Consider the following 26,589-nt stretch of genomic DNA (forward strand, 5'->3'; position numbering starts at 1 on the left):
TGTTTTATCGATATTGTGATTTGTGCAAATTGCATTAATCTTGCGGTATGTTAGCATATTGCAAATTGATGTAAAATAAAAATACTAATTTACAGGAAATCGATATTAAAAATTTTTATTGCAATAACACGAATTTCTCTTTGTCGTTTAAATATTAATTATTCTTTTGATTCAGATAATTTTAAAACTGGCGCCATTGCTACCCATATTTTCTTTTTCTAGTGCTACCAACTTCAGAATCAAACCTATTATTTGTGTACAAAAGTAATAAACATTGCTGAATAAAAAGCACGTAGTAAATTTCATTTTTGAAAATTAATTACAAATGTATATTTTAATATATTAAAACAAAATATATATTACATCGTCTATCACATTGAAATAACATTAATATCTTCTATATTCAATATTTAATATTCAATAATTACTAATATTCTTTATATACATTATAATATGATAAATTTAAAACATTAAAAGACTAATAAAATAATCTTACTCTAATTTTAACACAGTTACATTGTTTATTTCTTAGTAGTAATTATCTTACAACATTAACTTGCTAATGTTTTATGTACATAATTAATTGTTTATACATGTTATCTATGTCTGATATCTTATCAACGTTTGGCTGTCTTTATATAACATATGATAATAGATTTAAAACAGAATTTGTGGATAAGTTTGTAATAATGGCAACAAGTCAGGTATGTTACAGTTCAAAATTAAAAATATTAAATCAATGTTTGCAAAAAAATTTCCTTGGAAAATTAATAAAATATTTAATATTTTGTAGGCCAAAAAAATTGTCAATTTGTACAAAACATTAGTACGAAATCCTTCTTTAACTGATGCAAAGATTTTTGAGCTAAGTGAAAATGAAATATCGATTTTAAGCTCATGGTCCCAAAGAAATTTAGAGAGAAAGACAAATCAAAAATTTGGCCAAACTCACATTTTAAATTCAAAGTTACAAATACAATCTCAAAGCTTCCCCTTTGATACTACAACAGAGTATGATACATATTTGTTATAAAAATATAGTTAGTTATATCTTTAAGATATACATCTAAAAGAAAGCTTTCTTTTCATTGTAGACTTCTATCTGATTTCACTGAGGATAAACAATATAAAGCGATATTAAGGCAGGCTACAATTGAGAATACTACAAAACAGTTTATTGAAATCTGGGATAAACAGAGGCTTGTGAAAAATTATGATTTAACTGCTTTGGATGTGCATGGAGATGTATACACAGATTGTAGTTATTAATCAAAAATTATATACATTCACTACACAATATGTATGTAATATAACATCTAACAAGAATTAAAAGTTTTTGTTCTTCCTGTTTCTAGCTGAATTTTCTTCTTTTCAATGGTCTCCAGACAAAAAGAAAGTATTATATATTGCTGAAAAAAAGCAACCAGAATCTGAACCCTTTTATAAGCAGAAACGTATGGATAAAAATAAAAAAGATGAGCATGAAGTAACAGTGGTAAATTGCTTCATTTTTTAATTATACATATAAAGTAAAAGTAAACTTTGATTAATAAAACATTTGATATAGGGTAATGAATATATTTACAAGCCTCATTGGGGAGAACAATTGGTAGGTAAACACCATCCAGTTGTTGCTGTCCTTGATACGACAACAGACACAATTTCAGCTCTCTCAGGTATACCAAATGATCTCTCACCTGCTCAAGTACTATGGACTGCAGATAGTCAAGGTGTTGTTGGTGTAGCATGGAAACATGAGCCAAGACATTTAGGTCTTATTGCTTGTACTAATAGACTCTCTTGGATATTTTTATTAAAAGATGGAGAGTACAGTAAGAAATATCCCATGTCACTCCATTGGCTTATAAATTAAGGTCATATAACTATGTATATACATTGTATATATATTTTTTAGAAAAGCTCTCAAGCGATGGATGTGCTGTCCATAGCCCAAGATTTAGTCCTGATAAAAAATATCTTATCTGGTTAGAAAGAGAAGCAGGTGGTCCACATCATAATGCTCACAGACTTATGCATCTTGAATTTGCTTCTGAAAATTCAAAGGTATTTGTATATTGGAATATGCTTAGTTTACTGTTCATTTTATTTAAATTTATATCAATGTATTTTCTTTAGGCTGATATACTTGTAGACATTGTAAATTCGAGCATACCTATTCAAAATGCTGAAAAGTTTTATGGCTTGTATGGTCGTTTACCACGCCAATGCTGGAGCACTGATTCACAGTATATATTCTTGAGTACAGCACAACAGAATAATACACGTTCTTACATCATTAATAGAAGTAAAAATTCAAACTATGTCTCACGTTTTACTAATTCTTTCCTTTGTTTAAATCATTAATAACAAAAATATTATTTACAGAAACAAAAGCTATAACTGAGATCCAAAATGATAAAAGCAGCCTTGCTATTTTGGACGTAAAAGATGATATTATTGCATTTTCGGAAACATCTCTTTTAGAGCCATCTATGCTTACGGTAGGAAGATTTGACTCAAAAACAATTAGTAATGGTCGCATTAAAAGAAATAAAATTTCTATTCCCGACAAAATTCCTGGCACTGAAAATTTAATGTATGAGCCTTCTGAATATGATTACAATAACGATGAAGAAATAAGTAAGTAATTTGTCATTTCAAGGATTGAAAGATATAGACTAAATGTTTTTTAACGATTTTACAGAACACTTCAACTTCATTTATTTTGGACCAAAAAGAGGAAATGACAAATCTGTACCTTTAATAATCATACCACATGGTGGACCTCATTCTAACTATGCAAATTCGTTTATACTTGATTATTTCTTGCTTGTTTTATCAGGTAAACTTTTGGTTTGCAGTAATTTATATTCAACAATCTGTCTTAATTATTCATAAAGATTTTAAACTTTCCCTAAAAAATTATTTTTATTTAAGGTTTCGCCGTGGTACAAGTTAACTATCGTGGTTCTACCGGAATGGGATCAAAGAATGTTGAATATCTTCAAGGAAAAGTTGGAGATGTCGATGTAAAGGACTGTGTGACTGCTACAGAAGAAGCTTTACGAAAATACTCATGGTTAAATCCAAACAAATTAGGAATTATTGGTGGTTCACATGGAGGATTTTTAGTTACTCATTTAAGTGGTCAATATCCAGTAAGTTCATAAACTATTCATAAACTTAAAAAAATTATAAAATTCAGTAATATGCAACAATTTATTCTTGTAGGACTTATATAAAGCTGTTGTTGCAAGAAATCCTGTAATCGACATTGCTGCTATGTTCACTATATCAGATATTCCAGACTGGTAAAATATTAATGTATTATTGAAGATTTTTCGTAGGTTCATAGTCATTTTTCATGAATTACAATTATATTGCAGTCGCAATGCGCTGAGTAAAGAAGAAAGAATTATGTAAGATCAGTTGTAGAATAATGTACAATGAAAATAACAAAATAACATAATAATACAAAGATTAGATATGATATAGAATTCTTATTTCAATTATTGTTTTCATGATACATCTAATTTTAGGTGTACTGCCGAAATCAATTATGCCTTTGATGAAAGTGCACCAATGTCGGAATCGGATCGAATTGAGATGTTTGTGAAGATGTTTAAGTGTTCCCCGATTATTCACGTTAATAATGTGAAAGCTCCAACCTTGTTATGTATAGGTTCGAGCGATTTACGAGTACCCCCGTCTCAAGGAAAACTGTGGTTTCAACGTCTTAAAGCGAATGATGTTAGAACAAAGTAAGAGTTTTATAAGTACAAATTAAAAATTATGGTCACCATAAAATCTTTATTAAATTTTTATTACAGGATGCTAGTTTATAACGATAATCATCCTTTAGCATCAGGAGCTGCAGAAATTGATAACGCTATCAACGCTTGTTTATGGTTACAGGAATATGTTGGGGTATAAATGGAAATAACATAATGAATAATTTTGTAACTGAATACGTGTTAATTAACCAATGAACACTTTAATAATAATTGAAAGACAATCTTGTATAAATATTATATTTATTAAATACTGTATTTTTCCAACATTAAAAGCGACTTATAAACTATGAACAGGTTTTTGTTCTAAAATAGTACTTTTCGTTGCTGAATAATTGACCATACATAGTGGCTATTTATATTTTATACATTACGGATCTTGTACTTATATCTCAATATAGTTTTGTAGAACAAGTTATATAAAATACAAAAATATTCAGTATTATAAATGCTAGTGTATACAACATTGACAAAATAGTTGGTATAAAATACTAAAAAGAAATTCGGTATTCTTATCGATCACTTGTATGTGATTATATCTGTTTCATTCAAAAAGGCACTCATTCATACCATATATCTGAAGACTGCATTGTGTACAATAATATCTAATTAAAACATTAGATAACAAGTCAGTACAAATTAATTACATATAATAACTTGCATTTACAATTATGATCTAGCAGGATTACTTTGTTCTGGAAACAGGGAATCGTAACTAGGTGGTAAATCTTTATCAGCAACCGATGAAGGAACTGCGACTTCTAACATCGGTGCTGAGGGAACTGATGGATTTACAGATCCCTCTGTATCACGTGATAATGGTTCTGGTCTCGAACACACGTTTGAATCAGCGCAATCAATAGACCAACATAATTTTTGTGACCTTTTACATATCCATAAACACACAATGAATATGATAAAGCATAAAATCAGGGAACTCACTGCACCTATTGTTACATTTGTACCAGTACCAGAGCTAGTAATTTCATTATTACAATTATCCTCATCAGAACAAATACCTGGTATACAATTGTAAACGCCATCGCAAAAGTATTCATTTAGCAGACAGGTATCATGACCAATTAGTTTGTATCTCTTGTAGCCCACATTACTGCAATCTATGATATTAAATGTTACATGAAAAGTATAATTTATAATTATAAAATTTTAAAATCAACCTAACTTACTTCCGAATGTTGTATAAGCAATGCGAATAGCAAGAAACTCTCCTTCTTCTAACTTCTCTTTTGATATAAATATTTCAGTTTCTAATTCTGCATTAGATTTATGATTGCTTGGATCATATTCAGCATAAATCTCTGATAATGATTGTGATTCAGTACGATCTTCTGACTCATGAATTGCATACTTCATATTACTGCGATCAACTAAACCACAAAACTTCTCGGTCTTATGAAAATCTTTTCTTTTAAACTAAAACAGATTAAAAAATTATTTATGATTTTATCTAAAGCAATAACAAATTATTACTTACTTGTACATAATCCAGACACTGTGTTCCGTTTTTTCTGAAAGACATTTTTTGAATGACTCCAAATAATCCATAACCTTTGGCCGTAATAAATTTAAATTTGCAATGAACATTAGCACGAACATTCCATCGGTCCAGCATGTACTTCGGCCGTACAATCGCCGCACCGACTTTAATGTCTATAGTTGACACTTTACCAAGTATATGACACAACTTCTCCGACTCCAATCCATCTAGAAGAAGAAATCACACGTTAAATATCCTTACCAATAATATCAAAAAGTTAAAAAAGGATGATATTATTGTTTCAAAAAGACTTACATTCTTCATAATAATTATTATAAAACGTACACAAACTATAATCCATACAATTGTTTGCGAAATATAATAAGCATAGAAAACTTAAGACACTCCGACGAGCCATTTTTTACAGGTACTGTCAAAAAGCCATAAAGAATATGGGTAACGTCACTATTACCAGTCGGTGATGTGTATATCTAAATCCTTAAAGGAATATCTATATGAAATAAGGAATTCCAAGAATTATCGTTAAATGTTTTCCACAAAATCGTTTGGATTTACTGTCCTCACGGATACGTCATTCCCATATCAAAACAAAACGAATGTGTTCCTGTGCATTCGAGAGAAATCATGAGATCCGAGTTCGAGATCGCGATCGAGATTGACAATCTCGATCTGATACATTTCAAATGAAAATATATGCATCGTTGGGCAAATATCATTTTTGTGTTTGCAACTGAGAGGAATAAATTTTTGAGGATTCTTCACGGTAGATAACGATTATTGTAAAATAAGAATAAAATGAAAATAATTAAACTTGATTATGGAGACGTGGAAATTGGTAAAACGGCAATAAAGACGATAGAGATATGGAATGAATCTTACGTAAGTATGTTTGGTATCTAATTATTAAGCAGACTTTTAGGCAATTATGTGAAATTTGAAGCTGCATAAATGCACAGAATACGTTTAGTATGCAAAAATATGTAAAGTATTCAAAGTAAAATACCTGTTATAATATTTAATAAATAAAACATCCTTACTTTTATTCCATTTTTTTAGTTTATAAAATAATGAATAAAATAAAAATTTGAATTTGCATAAATATTTGTAGTTTAATAATTAATAGACTGCGAATTTTCATACATGTATGCGAAATTTAAAGTTGCATAAATGCACAAAATACATTTAATGTGCAAAAAATGTATAAAATATTCAAAGTTATAGTTAGTGTTGTTATTATAGTGTTATAGTTATTATAATCTGTGATAATACTATAATCTGTAATTATAAATGATAATTATAAGGTAGTCTATCTATCTCTTATAAATTTCGATGATCTTTGGATGGCTTGTCAAGGTCAATATCTCAAATAACTTTATCTATGCATATGTATAACTGTCGTTTGACTGTATTTTCTGACTTATGCAGACGAAAATGTTTCTAATATTATACATAATATTTTTAAGGTTTAGAATAAATTTGAGATCTATAATTTAATCCAAACTTAACCTATACTTATATGTACATATATTATGTTATTCGAAAAATTCGTAACAAAAGTTAAGATTTAATTAAAATTACTTACTACTATACTAATACTTATGATTTTACGAGACTTTTCTTAATTTTTTCGTCTTTGTCGGACAATTCCTTCAAATAATCTCTACAAGCATTTAAAGTATTTAATTTCGTGCCTGAACTTTCCGAATAAGTTTTGTAAAGATCCAAATAAATAATAACGAAACACGAATATTCGATGCGTGGGATAAATACAAGTGAATACAACTAAAATTTAAAACTTCTTGGATATATGAGGTTCAACATTATCTCACTGAAAAAAGAAACCTGTTTTATTAACGAATTTAAATGTTTCTCCTTAGTCCTCTTTAGTATCCAATTAAGAATCATATTTGCTCCAACATTTCATTATTTTATAGAAATTTATAATAAAAATGCAAGACATTTTTTGAACAACCCAATAATAAAAATTATTCAATACATTCACCTTGACAGCATATATTTCAAGGTCATTGAAATCGATGAAGTGGATTGCTTTGTAAATAATTATTATAAGTTATTCATTTTATTCTTCTTTATATCTTTATGAAATTTTCTACATACTGACTATTTTTACTTAATTTATTCATTACAGAAGGAACAAGTATATCAAGTCCAAAGAGATCCGATTACGAATCCTTTAGATCATGTATTTCATTTACGTTCTTATACTTGGACTCTAGCCTCCGATGAAAAATATATATGCGAGATACGTTATCAGCCACTTGTTGCATTTTCTAAAAATGTTGATTATTTCGTAATTATAGATACTAGTATGGAATGTACGAAAATTATTACTTATGGATGTAGTATCGGTATTTACCTTAAAATATGCATTTTGTAATGTATTATGAAATTTTATCTTATCTTACGGTTCTTTGTCTGTTTTTATATACATATTTCATTTCTATATTATAACTTCCGTTTATATATTTGAGCAGGCCCTGAAGTAACTTGTTCAACAACGAAGATCTTTATGAATTGCACAATACAGAAACCAGAAGTTAAAAGGCGAATTAGATTAACAAATAATTCTAAAGTTGCTGCGACCTTTATGTTCAATATAGATGAAAAATGTAAGCCTTTCCAGATAGACGCAAAATACGGCATTATTAATCCTTGTTCTCGTAAATATATTACAATTACGTTTACATCGACAAGGGAGGGAAGATACACTTATTACTTGGTTGCTCTAATTTTATATCAAGTAAATTTAAATGAAACCATTGATAATATGTAATTTTTATGAAGAATTATTTTTTAGAATTATTTCTGAGAATTACTTTTTATTGAAAAATTTATTTAAAATATAGGAACCAATTATTATAGAATTATATGGCTCGTGTAGTGCATTATCTTTTAAGACATATTCTGATGCTATTACCTATCCTTTGAAAAGTAAAGGTGGTTTCAAGGGATATATGAGAGATGGTACTGATACATTAGGAGATATTCCTCCAATATCTTTATCAAAGCATTATTTCAATCTTGGACAAACTGATGTGGATGTAGAAAATCTTATTCAGACAATACCTCATTCAATATGTCTCACAAATCATAATCATTCCAATTTATTAATTACCTGGGAGAAAGGTAATTTATATATAGTTCATTGTGTTAAATATCTTTTTAATTCATTTGTTGTATTGTAGATACAGATGAAATTTTTAATATAACACCTTCTGAGATGTTAGTTTGTGCACATCAGTCTGCTTTATTTGAACTTACATTTAATCCTAATACAAAAAGTAATCTTTATGGAAGAAAGATCATTTGTTCTGTTCTTTTGGAACATAAAAAGCACTCTACTTTCCCATTTGTTACATCTGTGACAGTGATAGGTATAATACTATGTTGTGCAAAAGTTATGATAGAGCCAGTCATGATAAATATTTTGGATGAATTTACATGAAGATGGACAATGAAATATTTAAAAATTAAAATATATCTTAGGTCACTCCTTTCCTGTCATATCGAATGGATGGATTCCACAGTATGAAATACCTCAAACTGTAATAATGCCACCATGTATGCCATCATATCCAGTTTATACCACTTTCCTGATTAAAAGATTTGGACATTTACCTCTCATGTTTCAATTTGTTTCACCATCAGCAAGTCATTTTCTTGTAAAACCAATGCTTGGTGTAATTTATCAGTATGATATACAATCTGTAAATCCATTTGTAAATTCAACTTTGCTGATAACTTTGCTAATAGCTGAATTATTTAATTGCAGGGATTATGAAATAATTGTAGTTGAAATGACACCTAAACCCCAAGATGAACAGATTTATATAGAAAGATGGACAGTATACTTTAATGGGAATATGAAAAATGAATATTACATAGATTTTAAAGGATATGCAGAGAATGCAAATGTTGTTTTTGACAATAATAATGTTTTAAGTTTTCCACCAGTTATGCTAGGTTGTCAACAGTTTCTACAACTTGCAATGCGAAATGTAACGCGTCATACAATAAAGTAAGCTAATTTCTCTCCTAAACAAAATCTATGAAATATACTTTAACATTTAGTTATTTATCTATAGGTATCAATTTTACCAGTTGCCACCTGAACTTAATATACAGTACATAAGCGGAGAAATCGATGCAAATGATACTTTATATCAAGAATGTTCCTTTTCTCCAGATGAACCAAATATAGACTATGATTTTGAGGTACAATGTATTTTAAATATTGTAAAAAAGGGAGTACCTATTGGGTCAAAATATAGTGTAATTCTATGTGTTCGTGGAAGTAGCAAAATTGGGTCATTAAAGGTAAAATTTATGCAACATGACTTTATTACTTAATATGAAGTAAAAATTAAAGATTTCTCTTTTATTCATTTCTTTAGGCAACTCCGAACGAATTATATTTCAAAGAATTAGAATATAACAATACCAAGACATTACATTTTGATCTTATTAATTCTAGTTTAGTAGATATTTATTATAAATTAATTTGTACACATCGTAATTGGCCACTTGGAAATATTGAGGAAGATGTTAAATTACATCCAGCATCAGAAACGATTTTCTCAGGATCACATAAAAGGATTACAGTTTCTATCACTCCACATACAGCAGTATATTATGAATTTGCAATTCGATATTTGATAAGAGTTAATTTTCGATCAGATGCATTAATAGCTAGACAAAAACCAGTGTGGATTTGCAATGTATACTGCATGTGTATTTTGCCTACGTTAAAAGTAAAATTATAATTCATTTGACCATTAGAATTCGGATTTATAAAATAATGTTTATATATGCAATATCTGCATTAGGTGCAGAATATATGCGCTTTTGGATATAATCAGCATTGTACAATTCATATAAGCAAACAATTTTTATGGAAGAGACTGCATGTAAATAGGTATATTTCTTTTCTATTTGTGTTATATAATCGATATTATGTATTACATGATTATTAGTTCTTTTTTAGATTAAACAAAATCTTGGAAAACATATTACCAAAAGAAAGAAAATCCATAAATATTGATCTTTTTCCAATGTTCCAATGCAATAAAGGAGTAATATTGATAGAATGGATTATGATAAATCCTTCATCATTTCCTATTACACTGGCTTTAAAAAGAATCAAAAACTGTTCTTGTAAACCTGTTATAAAGACATTTGGTTATTTGCTTCAGCATACGGAAACTGACTGTATACATACAAATCTCTGTACAGTAAACATGAGATCTAAAACACTACGTGTACGACTTTTTTTATGTCAACTAGCTATTTATACAAGGTGCATTACTAAATTGAATGTATATAAAAGAGTAATATTAATTGATATTTTACAGCCAAAAGAAGAAACTGTGATTGGTATGAAGATACATTATACGTTAATCGGGAAAACGGCAATATGTTGGGAATTAGATATTGGACATGATCGTTATGTTATGTTAAACGTAGTCATTAATTGTTTAGCCGAGTCTCAGTCACAAGATAATTTCTTAAGCACTGCATCCGTAAATTTCGGACGAACTTATTTTGGAAACAAAGGGATAATGTATAGGGTATAATGTCATTTATAATATATATTACAATAGTGTTCATAAGATATAGTACTTTGTATCAACATAAAAATCATTAGTATAATGAAATTCTAGGTAAATTGGATATACAATATTACAAATAATGATTTACCGTATTCGATAGATATTAATAACATCTGCAAAGTGAATAAAGATTATCATTATGAAGTATTTTCATGTTTAACACAATGTGGTGTTATAAAGACTGGAACAGCTATACCTCTTCTTTTGAAGTTCCAACCAAGAATGTTTGGTAGATATAAGGTATTATAAATTTAATAATTAGAAAATTAAGAAATTAATATTATACCTTTTAGGTAATAGTTCCAATAACTATGGGTGATAAAACAGAAGAATTGACAATGGAAGGAGAGTCAACTTTTGATTTTAGATTAGCCAGTTATGCGAGAACTATACCATCTTATTGTGCTTGTAAAACTTCACTATTTCCTGCATATTTCAGTATTGACTGCATCGATGTGTGGTTTCTACCTATGCATAATGTTATTGTCAGAATGCTTTTAGTTTATAACAATTTAGATTTCGATGCACTCGCTTACGAGTGGATATGGTACTCTTAAAAAATTTTAATGTTTTAAAATCTTCTATCATATTCCTTTAAAATGTTAAATGTCTCTAGTCAAGACATACCAGAGATACTGTACATCGACATATTTCCTCGGAAGGGTATACTGCATCCAAAGGCAGTGCAGAGTTTTAGAATAAAAATCTACACTAAAGGATATCCTTGTCGAATCGATGTTCATATACCTTGTATATTTTTTAACGCTAGTAAAAGGCGAATATATCAAAGAAGCATTATCAAACATGCTATTCTAAGTCAAGAATTAGCAGGACAATTTACCATTACAGAAAAAGGCACTTATGTCCCAGTAAGTAAATAAGTAATATTTTGCAATAAACCAATTATGTTATAAGTTGATTTTACATAGAAACCGTGGATAAAAATACTCAATAAACCTGATGTATACTACAAAACATTGAGTTTACGTTGTAGTGTATGTACTGTAGAAGATGAATCTACAAAAGTCAGTTTATTAAACGAATTAAAAGCTTCTCCAGCAAATGTAATTTATTTTGATGATAGTAAAAAATGCAATGTTATAGACGAGAAAGAGCTTTGTATAGTGAAATTTATTTTAGAAGGCTTACTATGGTAAATGTTGCTTTTCTGCATTTCATTTTTATAAATAATTAATAATGTAATTATTATCGAAATTGGTAAACTATTAGAGTTAATTTTTAGGGATATTGTCAATAGTAAAAGATTTAAAAAAACAGTTGACAGTCTAATTCCTAACAGAAATTTGTATTATACCCAATTTATGATGGATATTTCGGAGCGAAAGAGATTAATACGGAGGTCATATATATCACCGCCATTAACGTTTATTGATTCATTACTAGAGCAAGTAAAAAGAAATAATTTTTATGTATCATGTTAATTTTCTATCGAAAAATAACTTAGTTTCTTTTTTTTATTAGATGTTATTTTCTATAATACACGATGAATTTTCCTTGAAAACTACGCATTTGATTCCCAATGAAGATATACGGCATCGTAACTATCTTAAAATGTTACCCAAACAAAAAAGAACTGATTTGGAAAATGAGTTAGAAGAAGATAGTAATCTATCAATTTCGATTTTTAAAGATAAATTTTTTATTAATCTTTTTTAGAACTAAAGTAACATTTATTTAAATAACCCTTTTTTAGGACATGATGAATCTAATGATGAAGATAATAACGATGTGGATTACCAATATTTGAGGACTGGATTTAGGGTATCTTTTGTATAATGATTACAAAAAAAATATCTCCATTTATATACAAGTACATAAAGTATTTGGCATCAACTAATTTTGTTCTCAAATGGATCTGGAATGCGTTTAAATACAGCCAAAAATTTATCTCCTTTATTTCTTGTTACCTTTTGACCTTCTTCTGTGCTTTCATATAATTTTTCAACAATAGGATCTTTATCCTTTATAAAAAAAATTTGTAAGATAATGGCTGACTTAATCTTTTAAGAAATAAGTAGCAAAAACTTACCAATTCTTCTTTAGAAACATCGTCAAACAATGGATGTTCATGGAAATGTTTCACTATCCATTCATGTAAGTCTTTAACATCCGTCACTGTATATACAATGGCCTTTAAATGATATTCATAGTTACTTATTTATGTAAAAAGAATATAGAAACATTTAAGTAATATTTTAGAAAATACATTACTCCTTCAGTTAACACATAAGCATATTCTGCCAAAAGTGTCTTATTTATAATCCTCCATTTATGCTTGGACTTTTTAAAATGTGGATCTGGATATAAGAAAAACATCTTCTTCAACTACAAAAATAAAAATTAATATTTATAAAAGTACAGAATTATAAGTTTAAATATATGACTATACCTTATTATACCTGGCCTTTGTGAAAGTAATTTGGTAGATACTTCATTGCATTAGTCCTCAGACATGCAATGTTTTGGTATTGTCCTGGATTTTGTGATCTTAATGCAGCTATACGATCCATAACATAGTCAGACACTTTTACTCTAATCTCCATTCCAAGAATTAAATTTTCAGGAAACATTAATGACAATGTAACTATTGCAGAAAATATTCTGTTAATACGTTAAGAAACAATGTAATATAAAATTAAAATAATTTTATACCTAATAGTCCTCCATAGCCACAACCAATATCTACAAACTCAACACATTTCTGTGAAAGATTCTGTTCTTTGGACTCTCCTTCATTAGTTACAAAATAAAACGGATATAATGAACCCCAATTCATTAAATCCGGTTTGATAGGACTGAAATTGTATTCAAGAAAAGAATGAAAAATGTTTATAAATAGACCAATCTTTTTAAGTAATTTTATATTTTTTATGGAAAATAATTACATACTATTCTAAGCAGTGATCCGCTATGGGATTGGAGTGTGCACGTTGTCTGTAATATTTTTTTTGTGGCAATGGTAGTAGTTCTGACATGTTAATTGTCAAGAAGCAGTCCACGTGGATAATACAATAACTTAACCTAATCTGACAAAAATCTAACCTAATATGAACCGTAAAAAGATATATCTACGAAATTTCAAATTGCATTTGTCAAGATGTTATCTATAAATCTTGCAAAATACAATATACATATATAAAGATGAAATAATTATAAAAAAAATATATATATGTATATACAGAGTGGTTGGTAACTGGTGGTACAAGCGGAAAGGGGATGATTCTACGCGAAAAAAGAAGTCGAAAATATAGAATAAAAATTTTTCGTTTGAGGCTTTGTTTTCGAGAAAATCGACTTTGAATTTTCGCTCGGTACACGTGCGGTACGTTATAACGGATCTCACTATAGATCGTTGTTTCGATGGAAAAATTTAAAAAAGAAAAAAAAAATTAAAAAGAAAGTTTTTATTCTATATTTCCGACTTATGTTTTCGCGTAAAATCACTCCCTTTCCGCTTGTACCACCAGTTACCAACCACCCTGTATATTATATGTACATACATCAAATTAATATCGAAACTGAAATTAAATTGATAATATAAAATATAAAATTTCTACTTATTAATTGTTACTTAATCATCAGAGAGGAATTTCTTTCTTTGCTATCATTAAAACTAATAAATAACTAAAATGTATATACATTGCCATAGTATTTTAATAAATTAATTTATATATAATACTTCAAGATAAAATAGGCGCTTAGAGGAAAAATAATAGATATTTATTATATCCTTTATTCATAAATTTTGAATTTTATATTGAAGATATGTAAATACGATATATTGATTCTGACTGCGAATCGGATCAAAACCTGACCTAAAATACAATAGATCATTTACTTTTAGATATCGTTTCTTGAATATAAAGTGAGAAATCCATCTGGCGAGAAATTTTTGCACATCATCAAATCATTGTATATCATTGAAATTTCGCTTCACGAAAGGGTTTCAAAAAATGGTAGGAATAGTACCGGTCATGATACAAGACAGAATTCTCGGTCACAAGTGGCAACAAAACTTACAAGACAAGTCATAATGCATATTTACATATGTATTATTAATTCTCTAATTCCGTCAATCTTTCCGTATATTTTTGGTCAAGACCATCCTCTTCTAACAGGATCACAGAATAAGTATAGAGTTTTCTGTATATGAAAGAATATTATAAGTTACTAACTTCATTTTATAATTGGATTTGTTTCTAATCCTTTTATTTAGTACAATTTTAACAAGAACATAAAATGATAGTGGAAGTCATTGACAAGGAGCTAGGATTATAGAATAAGGACAAAAATGGTACTGCTATCTTTGTGTCTATTTTATATTTCAATTTGCTTTTAGTATGTTTGTTCTAATGACAACAGGAGCATAGAACTATAGTAGAGGTATTGGACGAGGAGTGGTGATTAGGGAAGAAAGACAGAACATATGAGTTATTATGAAACACTTTAATTTCCTTGAACTTCATAAACTTGTAGGATCTGAATAGGAAAAAGATAGTAACGAAAAAAATATTGGAGAAATTCTTCCAGATTTTCATTTCTTTTTTTCTTTCGAATTTTTTCATTTTCATAATAGCAATGTACATTTGATGGAATTCATTAATGTAAATCTAAAAAGAAATTACAAATGAAATGCTGCGTTAACGCAACTACGGTTTCGTAATAAGTTGTTAAATGAAATTACTTTGAGCAGTGGATTCGTATTCTTTATATATATCAAAAGAATTAATTATGTATTCTTACTGAAATTTGAAGATGTAAAGATATACAGAATTCACATGAAATGCAAAAATATATGAAACTTCCAAACTACAGTACGCGTTATAATATTCAATAAGTGAAATAAATCTTTGCTTAGATTAGGTTACTTCTAGACCACTTTTTAATTTATGTTTATAAAAATATGAATTTGCTTAAAAATCCGCAGTCTACTTATGAGAATATACATTTTAATTTTCAGATGTTTCGTTTGCGAGAACGATACTATAATATAACTATAGCCTTAACATGGCCATGGCGCACGTGCATGAGAAATCAGCTGTTCGACATTCGGAGCGCCGCCTGGTGGATGACGCTACGTACATCGAATGAAAGACAGCGGAGTAACATTTTCCAGTTCATGATTTTACCGTGTGATTGAACGATTTCCTAGAGTCGTTTAATAGACGCAATGTGAACAACAATTTGATATATAACGTCGTTTGTAATTGACGACGGTGCGGTCCACGTTGTCCAGTAGTAGGATTCGGCTACCTTGGAAGTTATCGTACTCTCTCAGGTGAGGTTAGAATCCTCTCGATAAAAATGCTTTTCATTACTCTCGTACAGTTCGAGATCGCTTCGAAGAAATCGAAACGTGTTAGAAAGCTACAAAAAACAAATCATTCTATCTTTTCTATTTGATGTGCGTTTACAACAACATGTATTTTGTATATATTCTTGGAATTTAAGTGTACTTCGTCTTTTGGATCGTTCTCGACTTAATCGCCAATTTTCCTCACATTAAAACATTTCAAAAGTTGTAGCTCAATTTATTTTCTAAAACTAACTAAAATTTCATTAATACGTATAATTTGTCTTCAAGCTTTATGCAAAAGTTATTTTTAAAAGTCATTTAACTAAGAATGTTTTTCTTTGTTAAAACGAGAGTAAGATTGGAATATAAAGATTCGAAGACAGGATTATCTCTTTCTTTTTTTATATTACTGTTTTGGATGCATGTGCAGCAATTCTTACGTTTATGTATTGGTACTTAGAACGAATATGAATCTTTTTTGTGGAATTAATTCTTTGATTTCAAATTCAATTTTTATCGATATGTTTAAAATGATCGATCTTTTATACGATTGCTCCTAGGTTGAGCAACTGCGATTTTATCATACATGACAACGGATATCCGGGAGAATCAATCTTTTGTTTAATTGGTGAGTCTGATCAATAAACTAAGATCATTGTCTGATTGTTGATACCATTAGTACTAATAAGCGTAGCGTAATTACTATAGTAGCATACCTAGCGTAGCGTTTCATGTTATTATTATAGTCTTAATTCAATGATTCATGTTATTATACTCTGTTGTATAGTCTTCTATGTACAATTGCTTTACTACGCGAAATTATTAATGATTACAGATATTTATGCAGTTTCATATTTTATAAGAATAACAAAATTAAATTTAATATTCTATTTTGCATATTATATACATTAAATTTCTCATAAATGCTCATAGTTATGATGCTGTATAGTACGATCGGTGTACGATGATTTCAAGTTGTTTTTATTTGCATTTTTATTAGCGATGTGCAGTTCTTTAGGAACGCTAAATTTTCCGAAAAGGAATTAATTAAATAAAATGTTGTTTAGTCTCGGAACGAAAATTTTTTTAATTGAAGATAAATTCCAAGCGTTTGGATGAACGTTACAGAAGTCGTAATAACATGAAAAAGGTTACTGATAGCTAATCATTTAAGCTAGTAGACAGAGATTTGATAAGGTTGTAATTCCTTGGCAGTTTTATTTCTTAAACAATATTAACAATGTATAGGAACTTAAACTCACTTATACATATTATATTTCAACATTCCTTGTATAATCTTTAAAAATGTACGGTGATCGATATTCACACGGAACAAAAATATCATATCATTCACACTTAATCCATATAGATCAATTGTATCCGTATCATTATATGGGATCATTGTTTCATACGTTCTTAGTTGGTCTATTTAGTTTCGTTATGGAAGACTATCAGATTCCATCGATTTTTATTGCATTACTGTACTATGAATCATGTATTTACACTAACACGTATAAACCGTGCATTAATATTTATTAATTAACCCTGCTGTTCTCGTTTTTTCTTCGCGTTTGTATCTTTTCAGGTATTTTCCCCGTGTAATAGAAATTTGAAATTTTATTTACGAAACGCAAGAAATACACAGAAGCTAGTAAAATTATATTGTATACTAAAATCAAATATTCAAAAATTATCTATATTTTAATAATATAATAGATTATAAATTAATAATATAAATTGGAATAGAAAATAAAAGAATATAAATTAATAATAATAATAATAATAATAATAGAAACCGCAGGATTAAATCATATATAGGGTATCCCAGAGTTCAACAACCAAACTTCATCAATATATATATTCTATGGCTGTAATAAAACAAAAAATATTATATAAATATGGGCTTTTTAAAGCTTTATTAACAGGAGAAGAAGTACGATCTTATTTCCTTTATCTTTTACGCGAAAGCAATTTTAAAATTTAAATTTTAATTTAAGTTTTAGAAATATTGTTCAATATAATATTAAAATATTGCTCGTTTTAATAATTATATCTTTGGTTTTCATAAAAGTTTGCCAACTTATGAACTATGTATTTTCAAGAAGTATACATTTTTAGACCTAACAGGTTCCTATATTTCATTATGTTATATTAAAATATATATTATTCTTTAATCATAAAATTAAGAATCAAAAGATCGTGTTCTTCTCCTGTAGCTTTCATATACATATATATTTATAAAATCAAATATGCACTTCAAATTCCATTTGAAAAACACGAACCCCACGGGTTAATCATCGGAAACATAGTGAAGAGGGAGTACAATGGGCATTGTGTTGTATATTCACGGAAGAACAAAATCGTTGTCGCGAAATCGAAGTCTTATTACAAACGTCTATTTATTTTCCAATAGGAAGATTAGGTTTCCTCTTGGCAGTTGTGGATCGAATTAGCTCGCTTCCTCATGTAAACATAACTGAATGTAATCCTTCTGTGTCGGAAACGACACTTTCATTACGCGAAAGAGTGTGGCGTCGTCGTGAACATTATCTGGTGTCAACAAGTCTGTCGTTGGTGTTAAATGTTTTTTAATTTAAACTTAACGCGTCATTCAACAATATGAACGCGTGGCTGCCAGATCCACGAATGTGGTTGACATTCGAGTCGGATTCAAGTTGGGTAAATAATAATTTTCGTAGCTAGTTTTAAACACGTGAAGTAATATTATGCGCATGCGCAGTCGACATCATTGCGCGACAATGTAACCGAAATAACTAATTTTTCATTAGCATTATATTATTATATATTAGTTAGAAATTTTTAAACACTTGTAAAATACGACGTACATATTGTTTGGAGCAAAATTTTACAACATTTTAGTAATGGCATAATAGGATACGATAGTATACTATCTCAACAAAATGTGTTTATGCGTAAAATGATGACGGAAGTCGTTTAATTGGAGGGAGACGTATCTAGGTTAGTTTGTATACATAATTTATATTTTTTTAATCAACTTAATGCGTTGAATTTTCAGTGAAATATTAAACGGTGCATAATAAATGAATTTAATTTTATTTCTACAATTACACACCATAAACCGATAAGTACACAACCATAAACCATTTTCGACACTGATATTGGTTAATCAGTAACCAACAAATATTCTGACCGTCGATAATGATTATTTGTAACCAAAAACACTTTCAGGTCTTCTATAATGATTGTTTCTGAACCATTTAAACTAATTGTAAGATACTTATAATTCCGATACTATCACTCTTTTAATTTAGATTATAACTGTTGTTATCTCTGAATCAAATATATTTTAGTGAACTATTGGACTTAATTGAATAATTACTGTATATTGTCTGAGATGTAGTGGCTCACGAAGATATTATACACTTGAATATATTATATGCAATATATGAAATTTCTCAAAACTTCATTAACACCATAGTGAGACACGAATATCGTGACCATAATAATGTCTGAAACCAATCGGAAAATATATATGGCAGTTACAAAACACTTAGATACACTTAGTGAAAAATTAGTATGAATATTAATCTTAAACAGACAGTTAGTGTTATAGACTCGCAGTAAATATTGTGGCTTATTACTATAATGAATATGTAATTGACCGCTCAAATGTTTTGGTGATCTTTGCGAAATACGCTTTCATTGAATATTTTGCAATTTATATATGTGTTTTCAGACTCGTTTCCAATTTTACCAATTTAATGACGATAGTCGTATCTCGTTACAATGTTAATGAGATTTCAAATTGATTTGTATAATGTATACATAAAAAGATTCTAAGTTTGTCGAATACTTTCGTAAGTCATTGTAAATCATGTTACTGGACAATTTATACGAATATTGTCGTAGTTGTGTTTCATTGACGCAAATTAATGTCTCGACGTTTCGTAGGGAAATAATTCGGGATGCATATATCATGGGACGATCTTCAGAATTTTGTGTACTCAGTCGATTCACAGAACCGTGAAAAATGCAAGAGTATAGCGAAGACTTGGCACGAATTTGCCACGGAACGCCGTAGTATGCGCGACGTACAGTCTTGTTTCATCTGCTGTTATCTGAAAATCCTCTCTGTCCTACTTATTTATATTTATGCATTTGAAACGGCGATCAGGCGAAAGATACGAAGTATCGCTAACGTGACCGAGTTTCGCCTCGAATTTTCAGAGATTCATTGTGATCTTGTTACGTTCTTTCCGTCTCGCCGTTAATTTCCTTTACCTCCCTGAAAAGTCGCTGAGAGATCCTATATTCGATAAACAACCAACGAGGAAAAAGTTTATCAATAATAGGTAATTCTTAAAGAGGATGATGTAGGATTTTTTAGGGATTCTTTAGGGAGGAAATGATAGATGCAATCTTTTAAACCAGGGGTTTTTAGATACAAATTCTGATATTTTCTTACTTAGAATGTTCTGGATAGTCGTATAAGTAGAAGAAAAATGCGTTTCTACTTAAAAGGATTGCATCTACATTTTTTGAGTGCATCATAATATGATTTGAATTTATGAAAACACAGATTTTTCTAATTCGTTCGACTTCCTCTATCTTTAACTAGAAGAGAGATATACTTTGTTGTTGTTATACGAACCACTGTGTATAATAATTGCTGGAATTAGAGCCAGTCGACACATATTTTACTTATTTTAGCGAACACTATATGCTGATACATTTAAAGCTAATCTATAATAGTTTGTAAATGGATATGAATCTCTTATAATCCATTAATGAAATCCAGAGTACATAGTGTAGAATGACGAATGCGAAAAACGTGAAGTATTGAATATACAGAATATTGAAAAGAGAAATTCTGAGGATATTAAATATTTTTTCGCCATGTCTCTTTGTTGAAAATATTAAATATTTTTTTCATGGATTGATGATAGGGGATGAAACAAAGTAAGAAAGTTATAATTATATCTTGGTAAATGAATAATTTATAAATATGTTTGCATTGAAAAGAAAATGTTTGTTTAGATCTACGATACTGATTTACCGTTCGAATGGTTATAGACACTGATTTATGAAAACGTGTCAGTGACGTAGCGTATTACGAACAAAGAAGACTCGCGAGAATGACTCGTTGAAGTTGAAACCCATTGTTAATGGGACAGGAAATTCTGGAAGCATTTTTTGGGTCGATCAAGTAAATATGTAAAAGCTTGCAGATAGTTCTTCGATAAGATGAAACTTTGGTCTCAAGTGTGTATCTGTCCATATATTTTTCTTCCTCTTTATTGATGAAGCACGAACTTGAGAAGAATGTAGCAGCCTACAATTTCGAGAAGTTTCCTCACTAGTCATTTTCCATAATACATAATACGTTCATGCTATGAATGAAAAATTAAACATTATCCGGGTTTGTATTCTGAGAATCTCTGAAAAATTTAAAATTATCGGAACGCACTAAGAAAATATGTCTATTTATTTATACAAGTTTCTAAGCATTTTCCTTTTTTAACATCAATATTTTACAATTTAAATTTGATTAGATCCAAAGTCCAGAATTAAAATTAATTAATTCTGTTACAGAGGTCCCTAATTAACATCGAAAACGTTGGTCGTTGTTAGGACATGGCGACGAAGATAATTTAATATTGTCTGCTCTCTGTTCTAGGAAGCTAATGCCGCTTTATTCTATGTATTTCTCTTTTTCCGTTACTCTTCTCACTTTCCATTAGTGTTGAGGAGTAAATAGGGCGAGTCTATTGAGTCGCCCACTCTTATTGGATCGTCCTATCAAATCTTCCTTGAACAATTGCTTTCGTATCACCAACAACGCCTATAGATCTGTCCTTGCAGAAGACAAGTGACGGTACAATAGGAAACAGAAAAATCTAATACATACTTCATGGTATATGAACACCAGAAGAGCACATTAAACAGTATATTAGAATAGGATAAGGTCGGTTTATTTAGGTCAAGACACTTGAGTCAATTTGAGTCAAGCTAAGTATTGTAATTCGACAAATTTGGTTATGAATAGACTTTGAAGCGATCTACATTTGAAAACAGATTACATATTTAACTCGTTATTAGCGGTGTGATAAATAGCGAAATATATTGTATACATTAATAGCTCTATGACCATAACTTTCTATGAGAATATAACTTGTACGTAACAAAGGGGAAATTTAATTAACGTTAATATTCGCTGTTACATAATGATTATCATAATTGTGTAGCATGTGTACATAACTATATTTCTGCAAGTAACTTTATCGTTCATTTTACTAGTTTTTACATAATACTTCCTTGTTGATGGAAATAAGATAAATTCAAGATTTAATTTGAAGATGTTGGAGCTTAAGTGATTTAAATAACTCTACCTCATTATGTTATTGAATGTCTCGAAAATCTACTTCATCGGCACCTGCACAGTATATTCAAAGCCACGAAATCTTGGAATTTTCTTTGGAGAGCATCCAGCTTGAAATGACATTGACTTCTACACCATACGCTGCGCAAAATCTGTTATATAATCATAAATAAATGAAGAGATGATTTCACATAGGGATATGCATCATAAATGCGAAGTAAATTTTTGTACAAAGGTCAAGGTTGAAATTACATTGTAATTTAGTCAATCATTTCAGAAACTCAAGAATTGTGGGATAAAAAAACTTTTCAGATGAAAAAAACATTCTATAACGTCTGATAATTATCGAAAACAGTTATAAGGTTATTTTATTTAATTTTCTTGTTATATATATTACCTTTTGACAACTTGTACAGATTATTTTCTGTGTTATATTAACATAAATGGAAGATTTAAAACTGGAATAGTTTATGAAGTAATTAGCACATCCACCCATTAAAAAGTTTCTAGAAGTTTATACAGATCACAGAAGATTAAAATATTTTCACTGAAAAAAATATGGTTATAGACTTCTTTGGACGTGCTCAGGCATTCTATAGTAATGGAATTTTCGCTGTGAGTGTTCCTAGGCCAAGAGAAAGGATTTTTCCTATAGCCCATTACATAACAAGCAGTGAAATAATGTTTAAAGTTACGTAAACGTACCATTATTGAAAAATGCAGATAACGTACTTATGTGCTGCTTTGTCAAAGTACAAAGCTTACGAAGTTCATAAAAGATATATATATATATATCAATTAAACTTTACAAAATATCAGAATCTAGCTGAAAGAAGAAATGAGCTTTTCAGAAGCCAAGCTTCTGTCGATTCTAGGTTTTGTTAATTGCTCAATTTCACGATTAACCTTCAATTTTTAAAAGAACAAATGATTTATTCCCGTAAGATTGTTTATCGCAAAAGACGGTATAAACTACAGCAAATTTCAGAGAAAATTAAAAAGAATGTTACTCGTAATATTATCAGTTTCCTTTATTTTCATTTTTGGAGTTAACGTGGCTTCTGAGAGACTCAAATAGCGATGAATTCCCTATCGTATCCATAATATTAAGAAACAGAATCTAACAGCCTATATTAATTAAACAGAACTGTAGGTGAGATGTTATGTTAATACAAGTTTGGCCCTTAATGGATCACTGCAATAATCCAGAAGAAAAATGGGGAGGGGGTATAAATAAACTTTTACGTAGTTTTCTTATTTACGATATTCTAATTAAACCATTTTCCAGAAATAGGCAAGTATCTACATTGGATTGTTATTGCGTCTCTGGCCGGTAGAGAACTTAAGAATCTATTAAAGAGCAGACAACGATGACATTAGCCGCAGTTGAGTTAGCTGATTCAACAAAGTTACCGTTAACAACTGTGGTCAAACGCAGGGACGAGGACTCTTCCAATTTTAGACGAGCGTATAAATTGCGATATCCATCCCGTCGTCCCACTCTTTGTGTTTCCTCGAGCAGAGCTGGCGCACGATAGTAAGAGGATGATCCATCCACGTGGATCGCCCACATGAGTCAGGTATCGTGGCCCGTGGTTAATTGTTCCCGCGTCTCAGTACGCGAAGGATGTTAGCACGATCGAGTTCTGCGTTAGCACTGTCTCCTCTCTGCCCCTCGCAACCTACTTTTTCTACAGTTTCTCTATCATTACGTTTCCTTGTGGACTTCTTTCGCTCCAGTTCGATATTTCCAAAAGTGAACAAGTTGTCGTGAAACTTTTATTATTTAGTCGGTTGTAAAGGAATCGGAGGTGTTATTGTAAAGTGGAGGTCATTTAATTTATTGTGAAAGTAGCTTAAATAATATTTTCTTCGCTTTGATGCGGGTATTTTAAACGTGCTTGACATTTTCGAAAGTAAATGAGCGTGTAATTTGGTCATTTAGTTGACTGTAAAGTGGGATCATTTAGATTATCGTACAAGAAATTTGAATTATCTATTCTTCATTTTAATATGCTCGTTTTAACCACGTTGGCTAGTTCTAAAAGTGAACGAGCTTTTTGCGTAACTTCGTTTAATTGCATTTCTTTTAATAGTGATTTAAATCACGTGTTCCTCGTTTGAAGGTGTTTGATATTTCCAAAAGTGAATGAGCTGATCATAAAAGTGGTTTCGTGTGTTTCGATTTTGATTGTCGTTTATATACGTGACAGTGGTGCTTTTGCGTAATTCCTTATCACATGGATCTAGTTTTATTGTATATTATCGATCTATCTATCGAATTTTCCTGTGATTACATAAAAGTGCTTTTATTTCTTGCGTCATAAGTTTGGATTTATGCATCATTTTAGCAAAGTTGTTTGATAAGTATGTTACACTTGTTATCGAGGCATAGTAAAAGCGCGTGTTTCAGTGATTATTCGCTAATCGGGAAAGATTAGTCGGTTGTTCGAGCTGTTGATAGCTTCGACGTAATCATTTATTTATCTGGAGATCCTCTGCTTTTTCGCCGACTCCTTTCATTTGTATTGCTTCGTCATTGTATTAGAGTAAATTAGTTCCGTATTACCACTGCTACTTTTTTATTTAACTTAGGCGTTAAACACGTGCCCTTGTTATCTTTATTTCGTATCTCTATTTTTGGATATCTTAAAAATATTCACTTGTCATAAATAGACCGCTGATATTTATGCAAATTCATATCTTTATGAACATGCTCGAAAAGATAGGTACTATATATAAAATTGTGTTACCTATTAAATATTAGATAAAACACTATACTCTGTATATTTCATATATTTTTTCATTTCATGCGCGTTCTGTGTTCTTTTGCACCTTTACATTTCCCACAAATGTCCAAAAATCCCCACTTTTCACTTCTATGTTTTTCCCATATATTTACCTAATTAGTATAATAGATTTTGATCATGTTCCTACTATTTCCAAGCAACTTTCAAGTAAGCAGTGCTCGATGGCCGATCGCTTGGTTCACTATGACGACTTTTCGCCTTGTGGATGCTAATAAATCGCGATCCAACGACGAATAATTCAGTGTGCGTTCGACTGTCGTCACAGTTCACTTGAAGCGAAGGTGCTCCGAAGGTTTTTGAAAATCGGCCGTGTAAAATCTTTTATCGATCGTCTCTCATCACGGAGTGAAATATTTCGCTGAACGGAATATCGCTCGTTACGGAACCTTTGAACGATCGTGGACTACGTTTTTGAAGAATTTGAAAAATCGAGCTAAACATCGCACGAAAGTTATTGAAGAACGTTGAACAATAGTTGTATCATGGATGGTGCGGTCACTGGAAAATCAATCGGTGGAAAATTATCATTGAAAAGAGAAAACGTTTTTAAGACTCTTTTAAACGTTTCGAGTTTTGGCATTAAGGTGACGAAAATGCTACGCGCGTTTATTTATAGCGAACATCGATTCATCGTTTGTGGTGTTTGAGTTTGCAAGTGGATAGACGTTGCATTGGTGGAAAATGAATGATCCATTGATATTCGCATTCGGATCAAAAACGATCGATCGAAATACACGCGTGTTCGCGTTCTATGTACATACGTTTTGAAAGCTTCGATAATCGTCGTATTCATAGCGAAGCTCTTTTATCTGCGAAGATTGTCAGAGCGTTCGAGGGAATTTTTATTCTATAATTCACGAGAGAAATTAATTTAACAAACGGTGCGGAAGAAACGCGTATTTTAATTCGATCGGCTTTGATGCGGGAAATAATTTTGTAAAGTATTTTATTTTCCTCTGTTCGTTATTTATTCGCTCGCAAGCAAAATTTGTATTACATTATTTAAAAAAAGATTGATAACACAAGTGAGAGTTTTCGAGTTCTTGGATATAATACTGCTTTGAAACTCAATAAAGCAAAATTGATTTAAAAATTTTCGAACTGGCGAGTTCAAGTATATTCAAGTAAAGGATTAACCAGATAAAGGAACATCTTCCTCTG

At 30.0% G+C, this 26,589-nt stretch overlaps 5 protein-coding genes across 18 annotated transcripts in view; 3 read left to right on the forward strand and 2 right to left on the reverse strand.

The window, feature by feature from the left end:
- Positions 1-107: 107 nt before the first annotated feature.
- On the forward strand, positions 108-4,081 carry LOC126872771 (acylamino-acid-releasing enzyme-like). Of its 2 annotated transcripts, XM_050632925.1 has the most exons (14): positions 108-704; positions 794-1,011; positions 1,095-1,258; positions 1,356-1,495; positions 1,568-1,832; positions 1,916-2,064; positions 2,137-2,305; positions 2,386-2,640; positions 2,705-2,842; positions 2,938-3,158; positions 3,232-3,311; positions 3,387-3,419; positions 3,540-3,761; positions 3,831-4,081. In XM_050632925.1, the coding sequence occupies exons 1-14, from the start codon at positions 570-572 to the stop codon at positions 3,931-3,933; spliced, it is 2,292 nt and encodes a 763-aa protein (XP_050488882.1). In that variant the 5' UTR covers positions 108-569; the 3' UTR covers positions 3,934-4,081. The 2 variants fall into 2 exon arrangements, with proteins under 2 accessions (XP_050488882.1, XP_050488883.1); XM_050632926.1 differs by lacking the exon at positions 3,387-3,419.
- On the reverse strand, positions 4,018-5,754 carry LOC126872784 (uncharacterized). The gene is made up of 4 exons (XM_050632965.1): positions 5,605-5,754; positions 5,287-5,516; positions 4,979-5,225; positions 4,018-4,909 (listed from the first exon to the last, which is right to left on the reverse strand). The coding sequence occupies exons 1-4, from the start codon at positions 5,705-5,707 to the stop codon at positions 4,461-4,463; spliced, it is 1,029 nt and encodes a 342-aa protein (XP_050488922.1). The 5' UTR covers positions 5,708-5,754; the 3' UTR covers positions 4,018-4,460.
- Positions 5,755-5,780: 26 nt separating this feature from the next.
- LOC126872766 (cilia- and flagella-associated protein 65-like) lies at positions 5,781-12,857 on the forward strand. 10 transcript variants are annotated; one of them, XM_050632903.1, is made up of 19 exons: positions 5,781-6,189; positions 7,460-7,679; positions 7,806-8,071; positions 8,178-8,457; positions 8,517-8,705; positions 8,818-9,022; positions 9,104-9,349; positions 9,417-9,648; positions 9,726-10,082; positions 10,158-10,246; positions 10,316-10,589; positions 10,683-10,898; positions 10,992-11,180; positions 11,234-11,487; positions 11,557-11,809; positions 11,870-12,093; positions 12,184-12,349; positions 12,423-12,564; positions 12,655-12,857. In XM_050632903.1, the coding sequence occupies exons 1-19, from the start codon at positions 6,106-6,108 to the stop codon at positions 12,735-12,737; spliced, it is 3,969 nt and encodes a 1,322-aa protein (XP_050488860.1). In that variant the 5' UTR covers positions 5,781-6,105; the 3' UTR covers positions 12,738-12,857. The 10 variants fall into 10 exon arrangements, 9 of the variants coding, with proteins under 9 accessions (XP_050488860.1, XP_050488859.1, XP_050488861.1 ...); XM_050632900.1 differs by lacking the exon at positions 5,781-6,189 and adding an exon at positions 7,116-7,363; XM_050632902.1 differs by having other exon boundaries at positions 5,781-6,663; positions 10,316-10,898.
- On the reverse strand, positions 12,577-14,574 carry LOC126872789 (tRNA (guanine-N(7)-)-methyltransferase). 3 transcript variants are annotated; one of them, XM_050632973.1, is made up of 7 exons: positions 14,141-14,574; positions 13,851-13,982; positions 13,614-13,756; positions 13,361-13,545; positions 13,173-13,286; positions 12,991-13,092; positions 12,577-12,922 (listed from the first exon to the last, which is right to left on the reverse strand). In XM_050632973.1, exons 2-7 carry the CDS (start codon positions 13,934-13,936, stop codon positions 12,791-12,793), a joined length of 762 nt encoding a protein of 253 aa, XP_050488930.1. In that variant the 5' UTR covers positions 13,937-13,982; positions 14,141-14,574; the 3' UTR covers positions 12,577-12,790. The 3 variants fall into 3 exon arrangements, with proteins under 3 accessions (XP_050488930.1, XP_050488929.1, XP_050488928.1); XM_050632972.1 differs by having other exon boundaries at positions 13,851-13,987; XM_050632971.1 differs by having other exon boundaries at positions 13,851-14,573.
- A 1,440-nt stretch (positions 14,575-16,014) lies between these two features.
- The window catches only part of LOC126872764 (kinase D-interacting substrate of 220 kDa), a 44,329-nt gene continuing 33,754 nt past the window's right edge, over positions 16,015-26,589 (forward strand). The window contains exons 1-2 of one of the 2 annotated variants that reach the window (XM_050632897.1): positions 16,015-16,239; positions 16,818-16,885. The gene's annotated coding sequence lies outside the window, so the exon portion shown is untranslated. Of the gene's footprint in view, positions 16,240-16,817; positions 16,886-24,218; positions 26,013-26,589 lie in introns of those variants that run through there. The other variant, XM_050632894.1, reaches the window with a different exon arrangement.

Source organism: Bombus huntii, chromosome 14, assembly GCF_024542735.1.
Source record: "Bombus huntii isolate Logan2020A chromosome 14, iyBomHunt1.1, whole genome shotgun sequence".
NCBI lineage: Eukaryota > Metazoa > Arthropoda > Insecta > Hymenoptera > Apidae > Bombus > Bombus huntii.

Bases quoted from the DNA above. Each gene is read 5' to 3' on its own strand.
- LOC126872771 (XM_050632925.1), top strand. From the start codon at position 570: ATGTACATAATTAATTGTTTATACATGTTATCTATGTCTGATATCTTA. The intron at 3,159-3,231 runs GTAAGTTCATAA...TTATTCTTGTAG, and splicing joins ATTTAAGTGGTCAATATCCA to GACTTATATAAAGCTGTTGT. The intron at 3,420-3,539 runs GTAAGATCAGTT...ATCTAATTTTAG, and splicing joins AGTAAAGAAGAAAGAATTAT to GTGTACTGCCGAAATCAATT.
- LOC126872784 (XM_050632965.1), bottom strand. From the start codon at position 5,707: ATGGCTCGTCGGAGTGTCTTAAGTTTTCTATGCTTATTATATTTCGCA. The intron at 5,226-5,286 runs GTAAGTAATAAT...AATCTGTTTTAG, and splicing joins AGTGTCTGGATTATGTACAA to TTTAAAAGAAAAGATTTTCA. The intron at 4,910-4,978 runs GTAAGTTAGGTT...TTAATATCATAG, and splicing joins TGCTTATACAACATTCGGAA to ATTGCAGTAATGTGGGCTAC.
- LOC126872766 (XM_050632899.1), top strand. From the start codon at position 7,118: ATGAGGTTCAACATTATCTCACTGAAAAAAGAAACCTGTTTTATTAAC. The intron at 10,083-10,157 runs GTAAAATTATAA...TATCTGCATTAG, and splicing joins GTATTTTGCCTACGTTAAAA to GTGCAGAATATATGCGCTTT. The intron at 12,565-12,654 runs GTAATCTATCAA...ACCCTTTTTTAG, and splicing joins AAATGAGTTAGAAGAAGATA to GACATGATGAATCTAATGAT.
- LOC126872789 (XM_050632973.1), bottom strand. From the start codon at position 13,936: ATGTCAGAACTACTACCATTGCCACAAAAAAAATATTACAGACAACGT. The intron at 13,287-13,360 runs GTATAATAAGGT...TTATTTTTGTAG, and splicing joins ATTACTTTCACAAAGGCCAG to TTGAAGAAGATGTTTTTCTT. The intron at 13,093-13,172 runs GTAATGTATTTT...TATCATTTAAAG, and splicing joins CTTATGTGTTAACTGAAGGA to GCCATTGTATATACAGTGAC.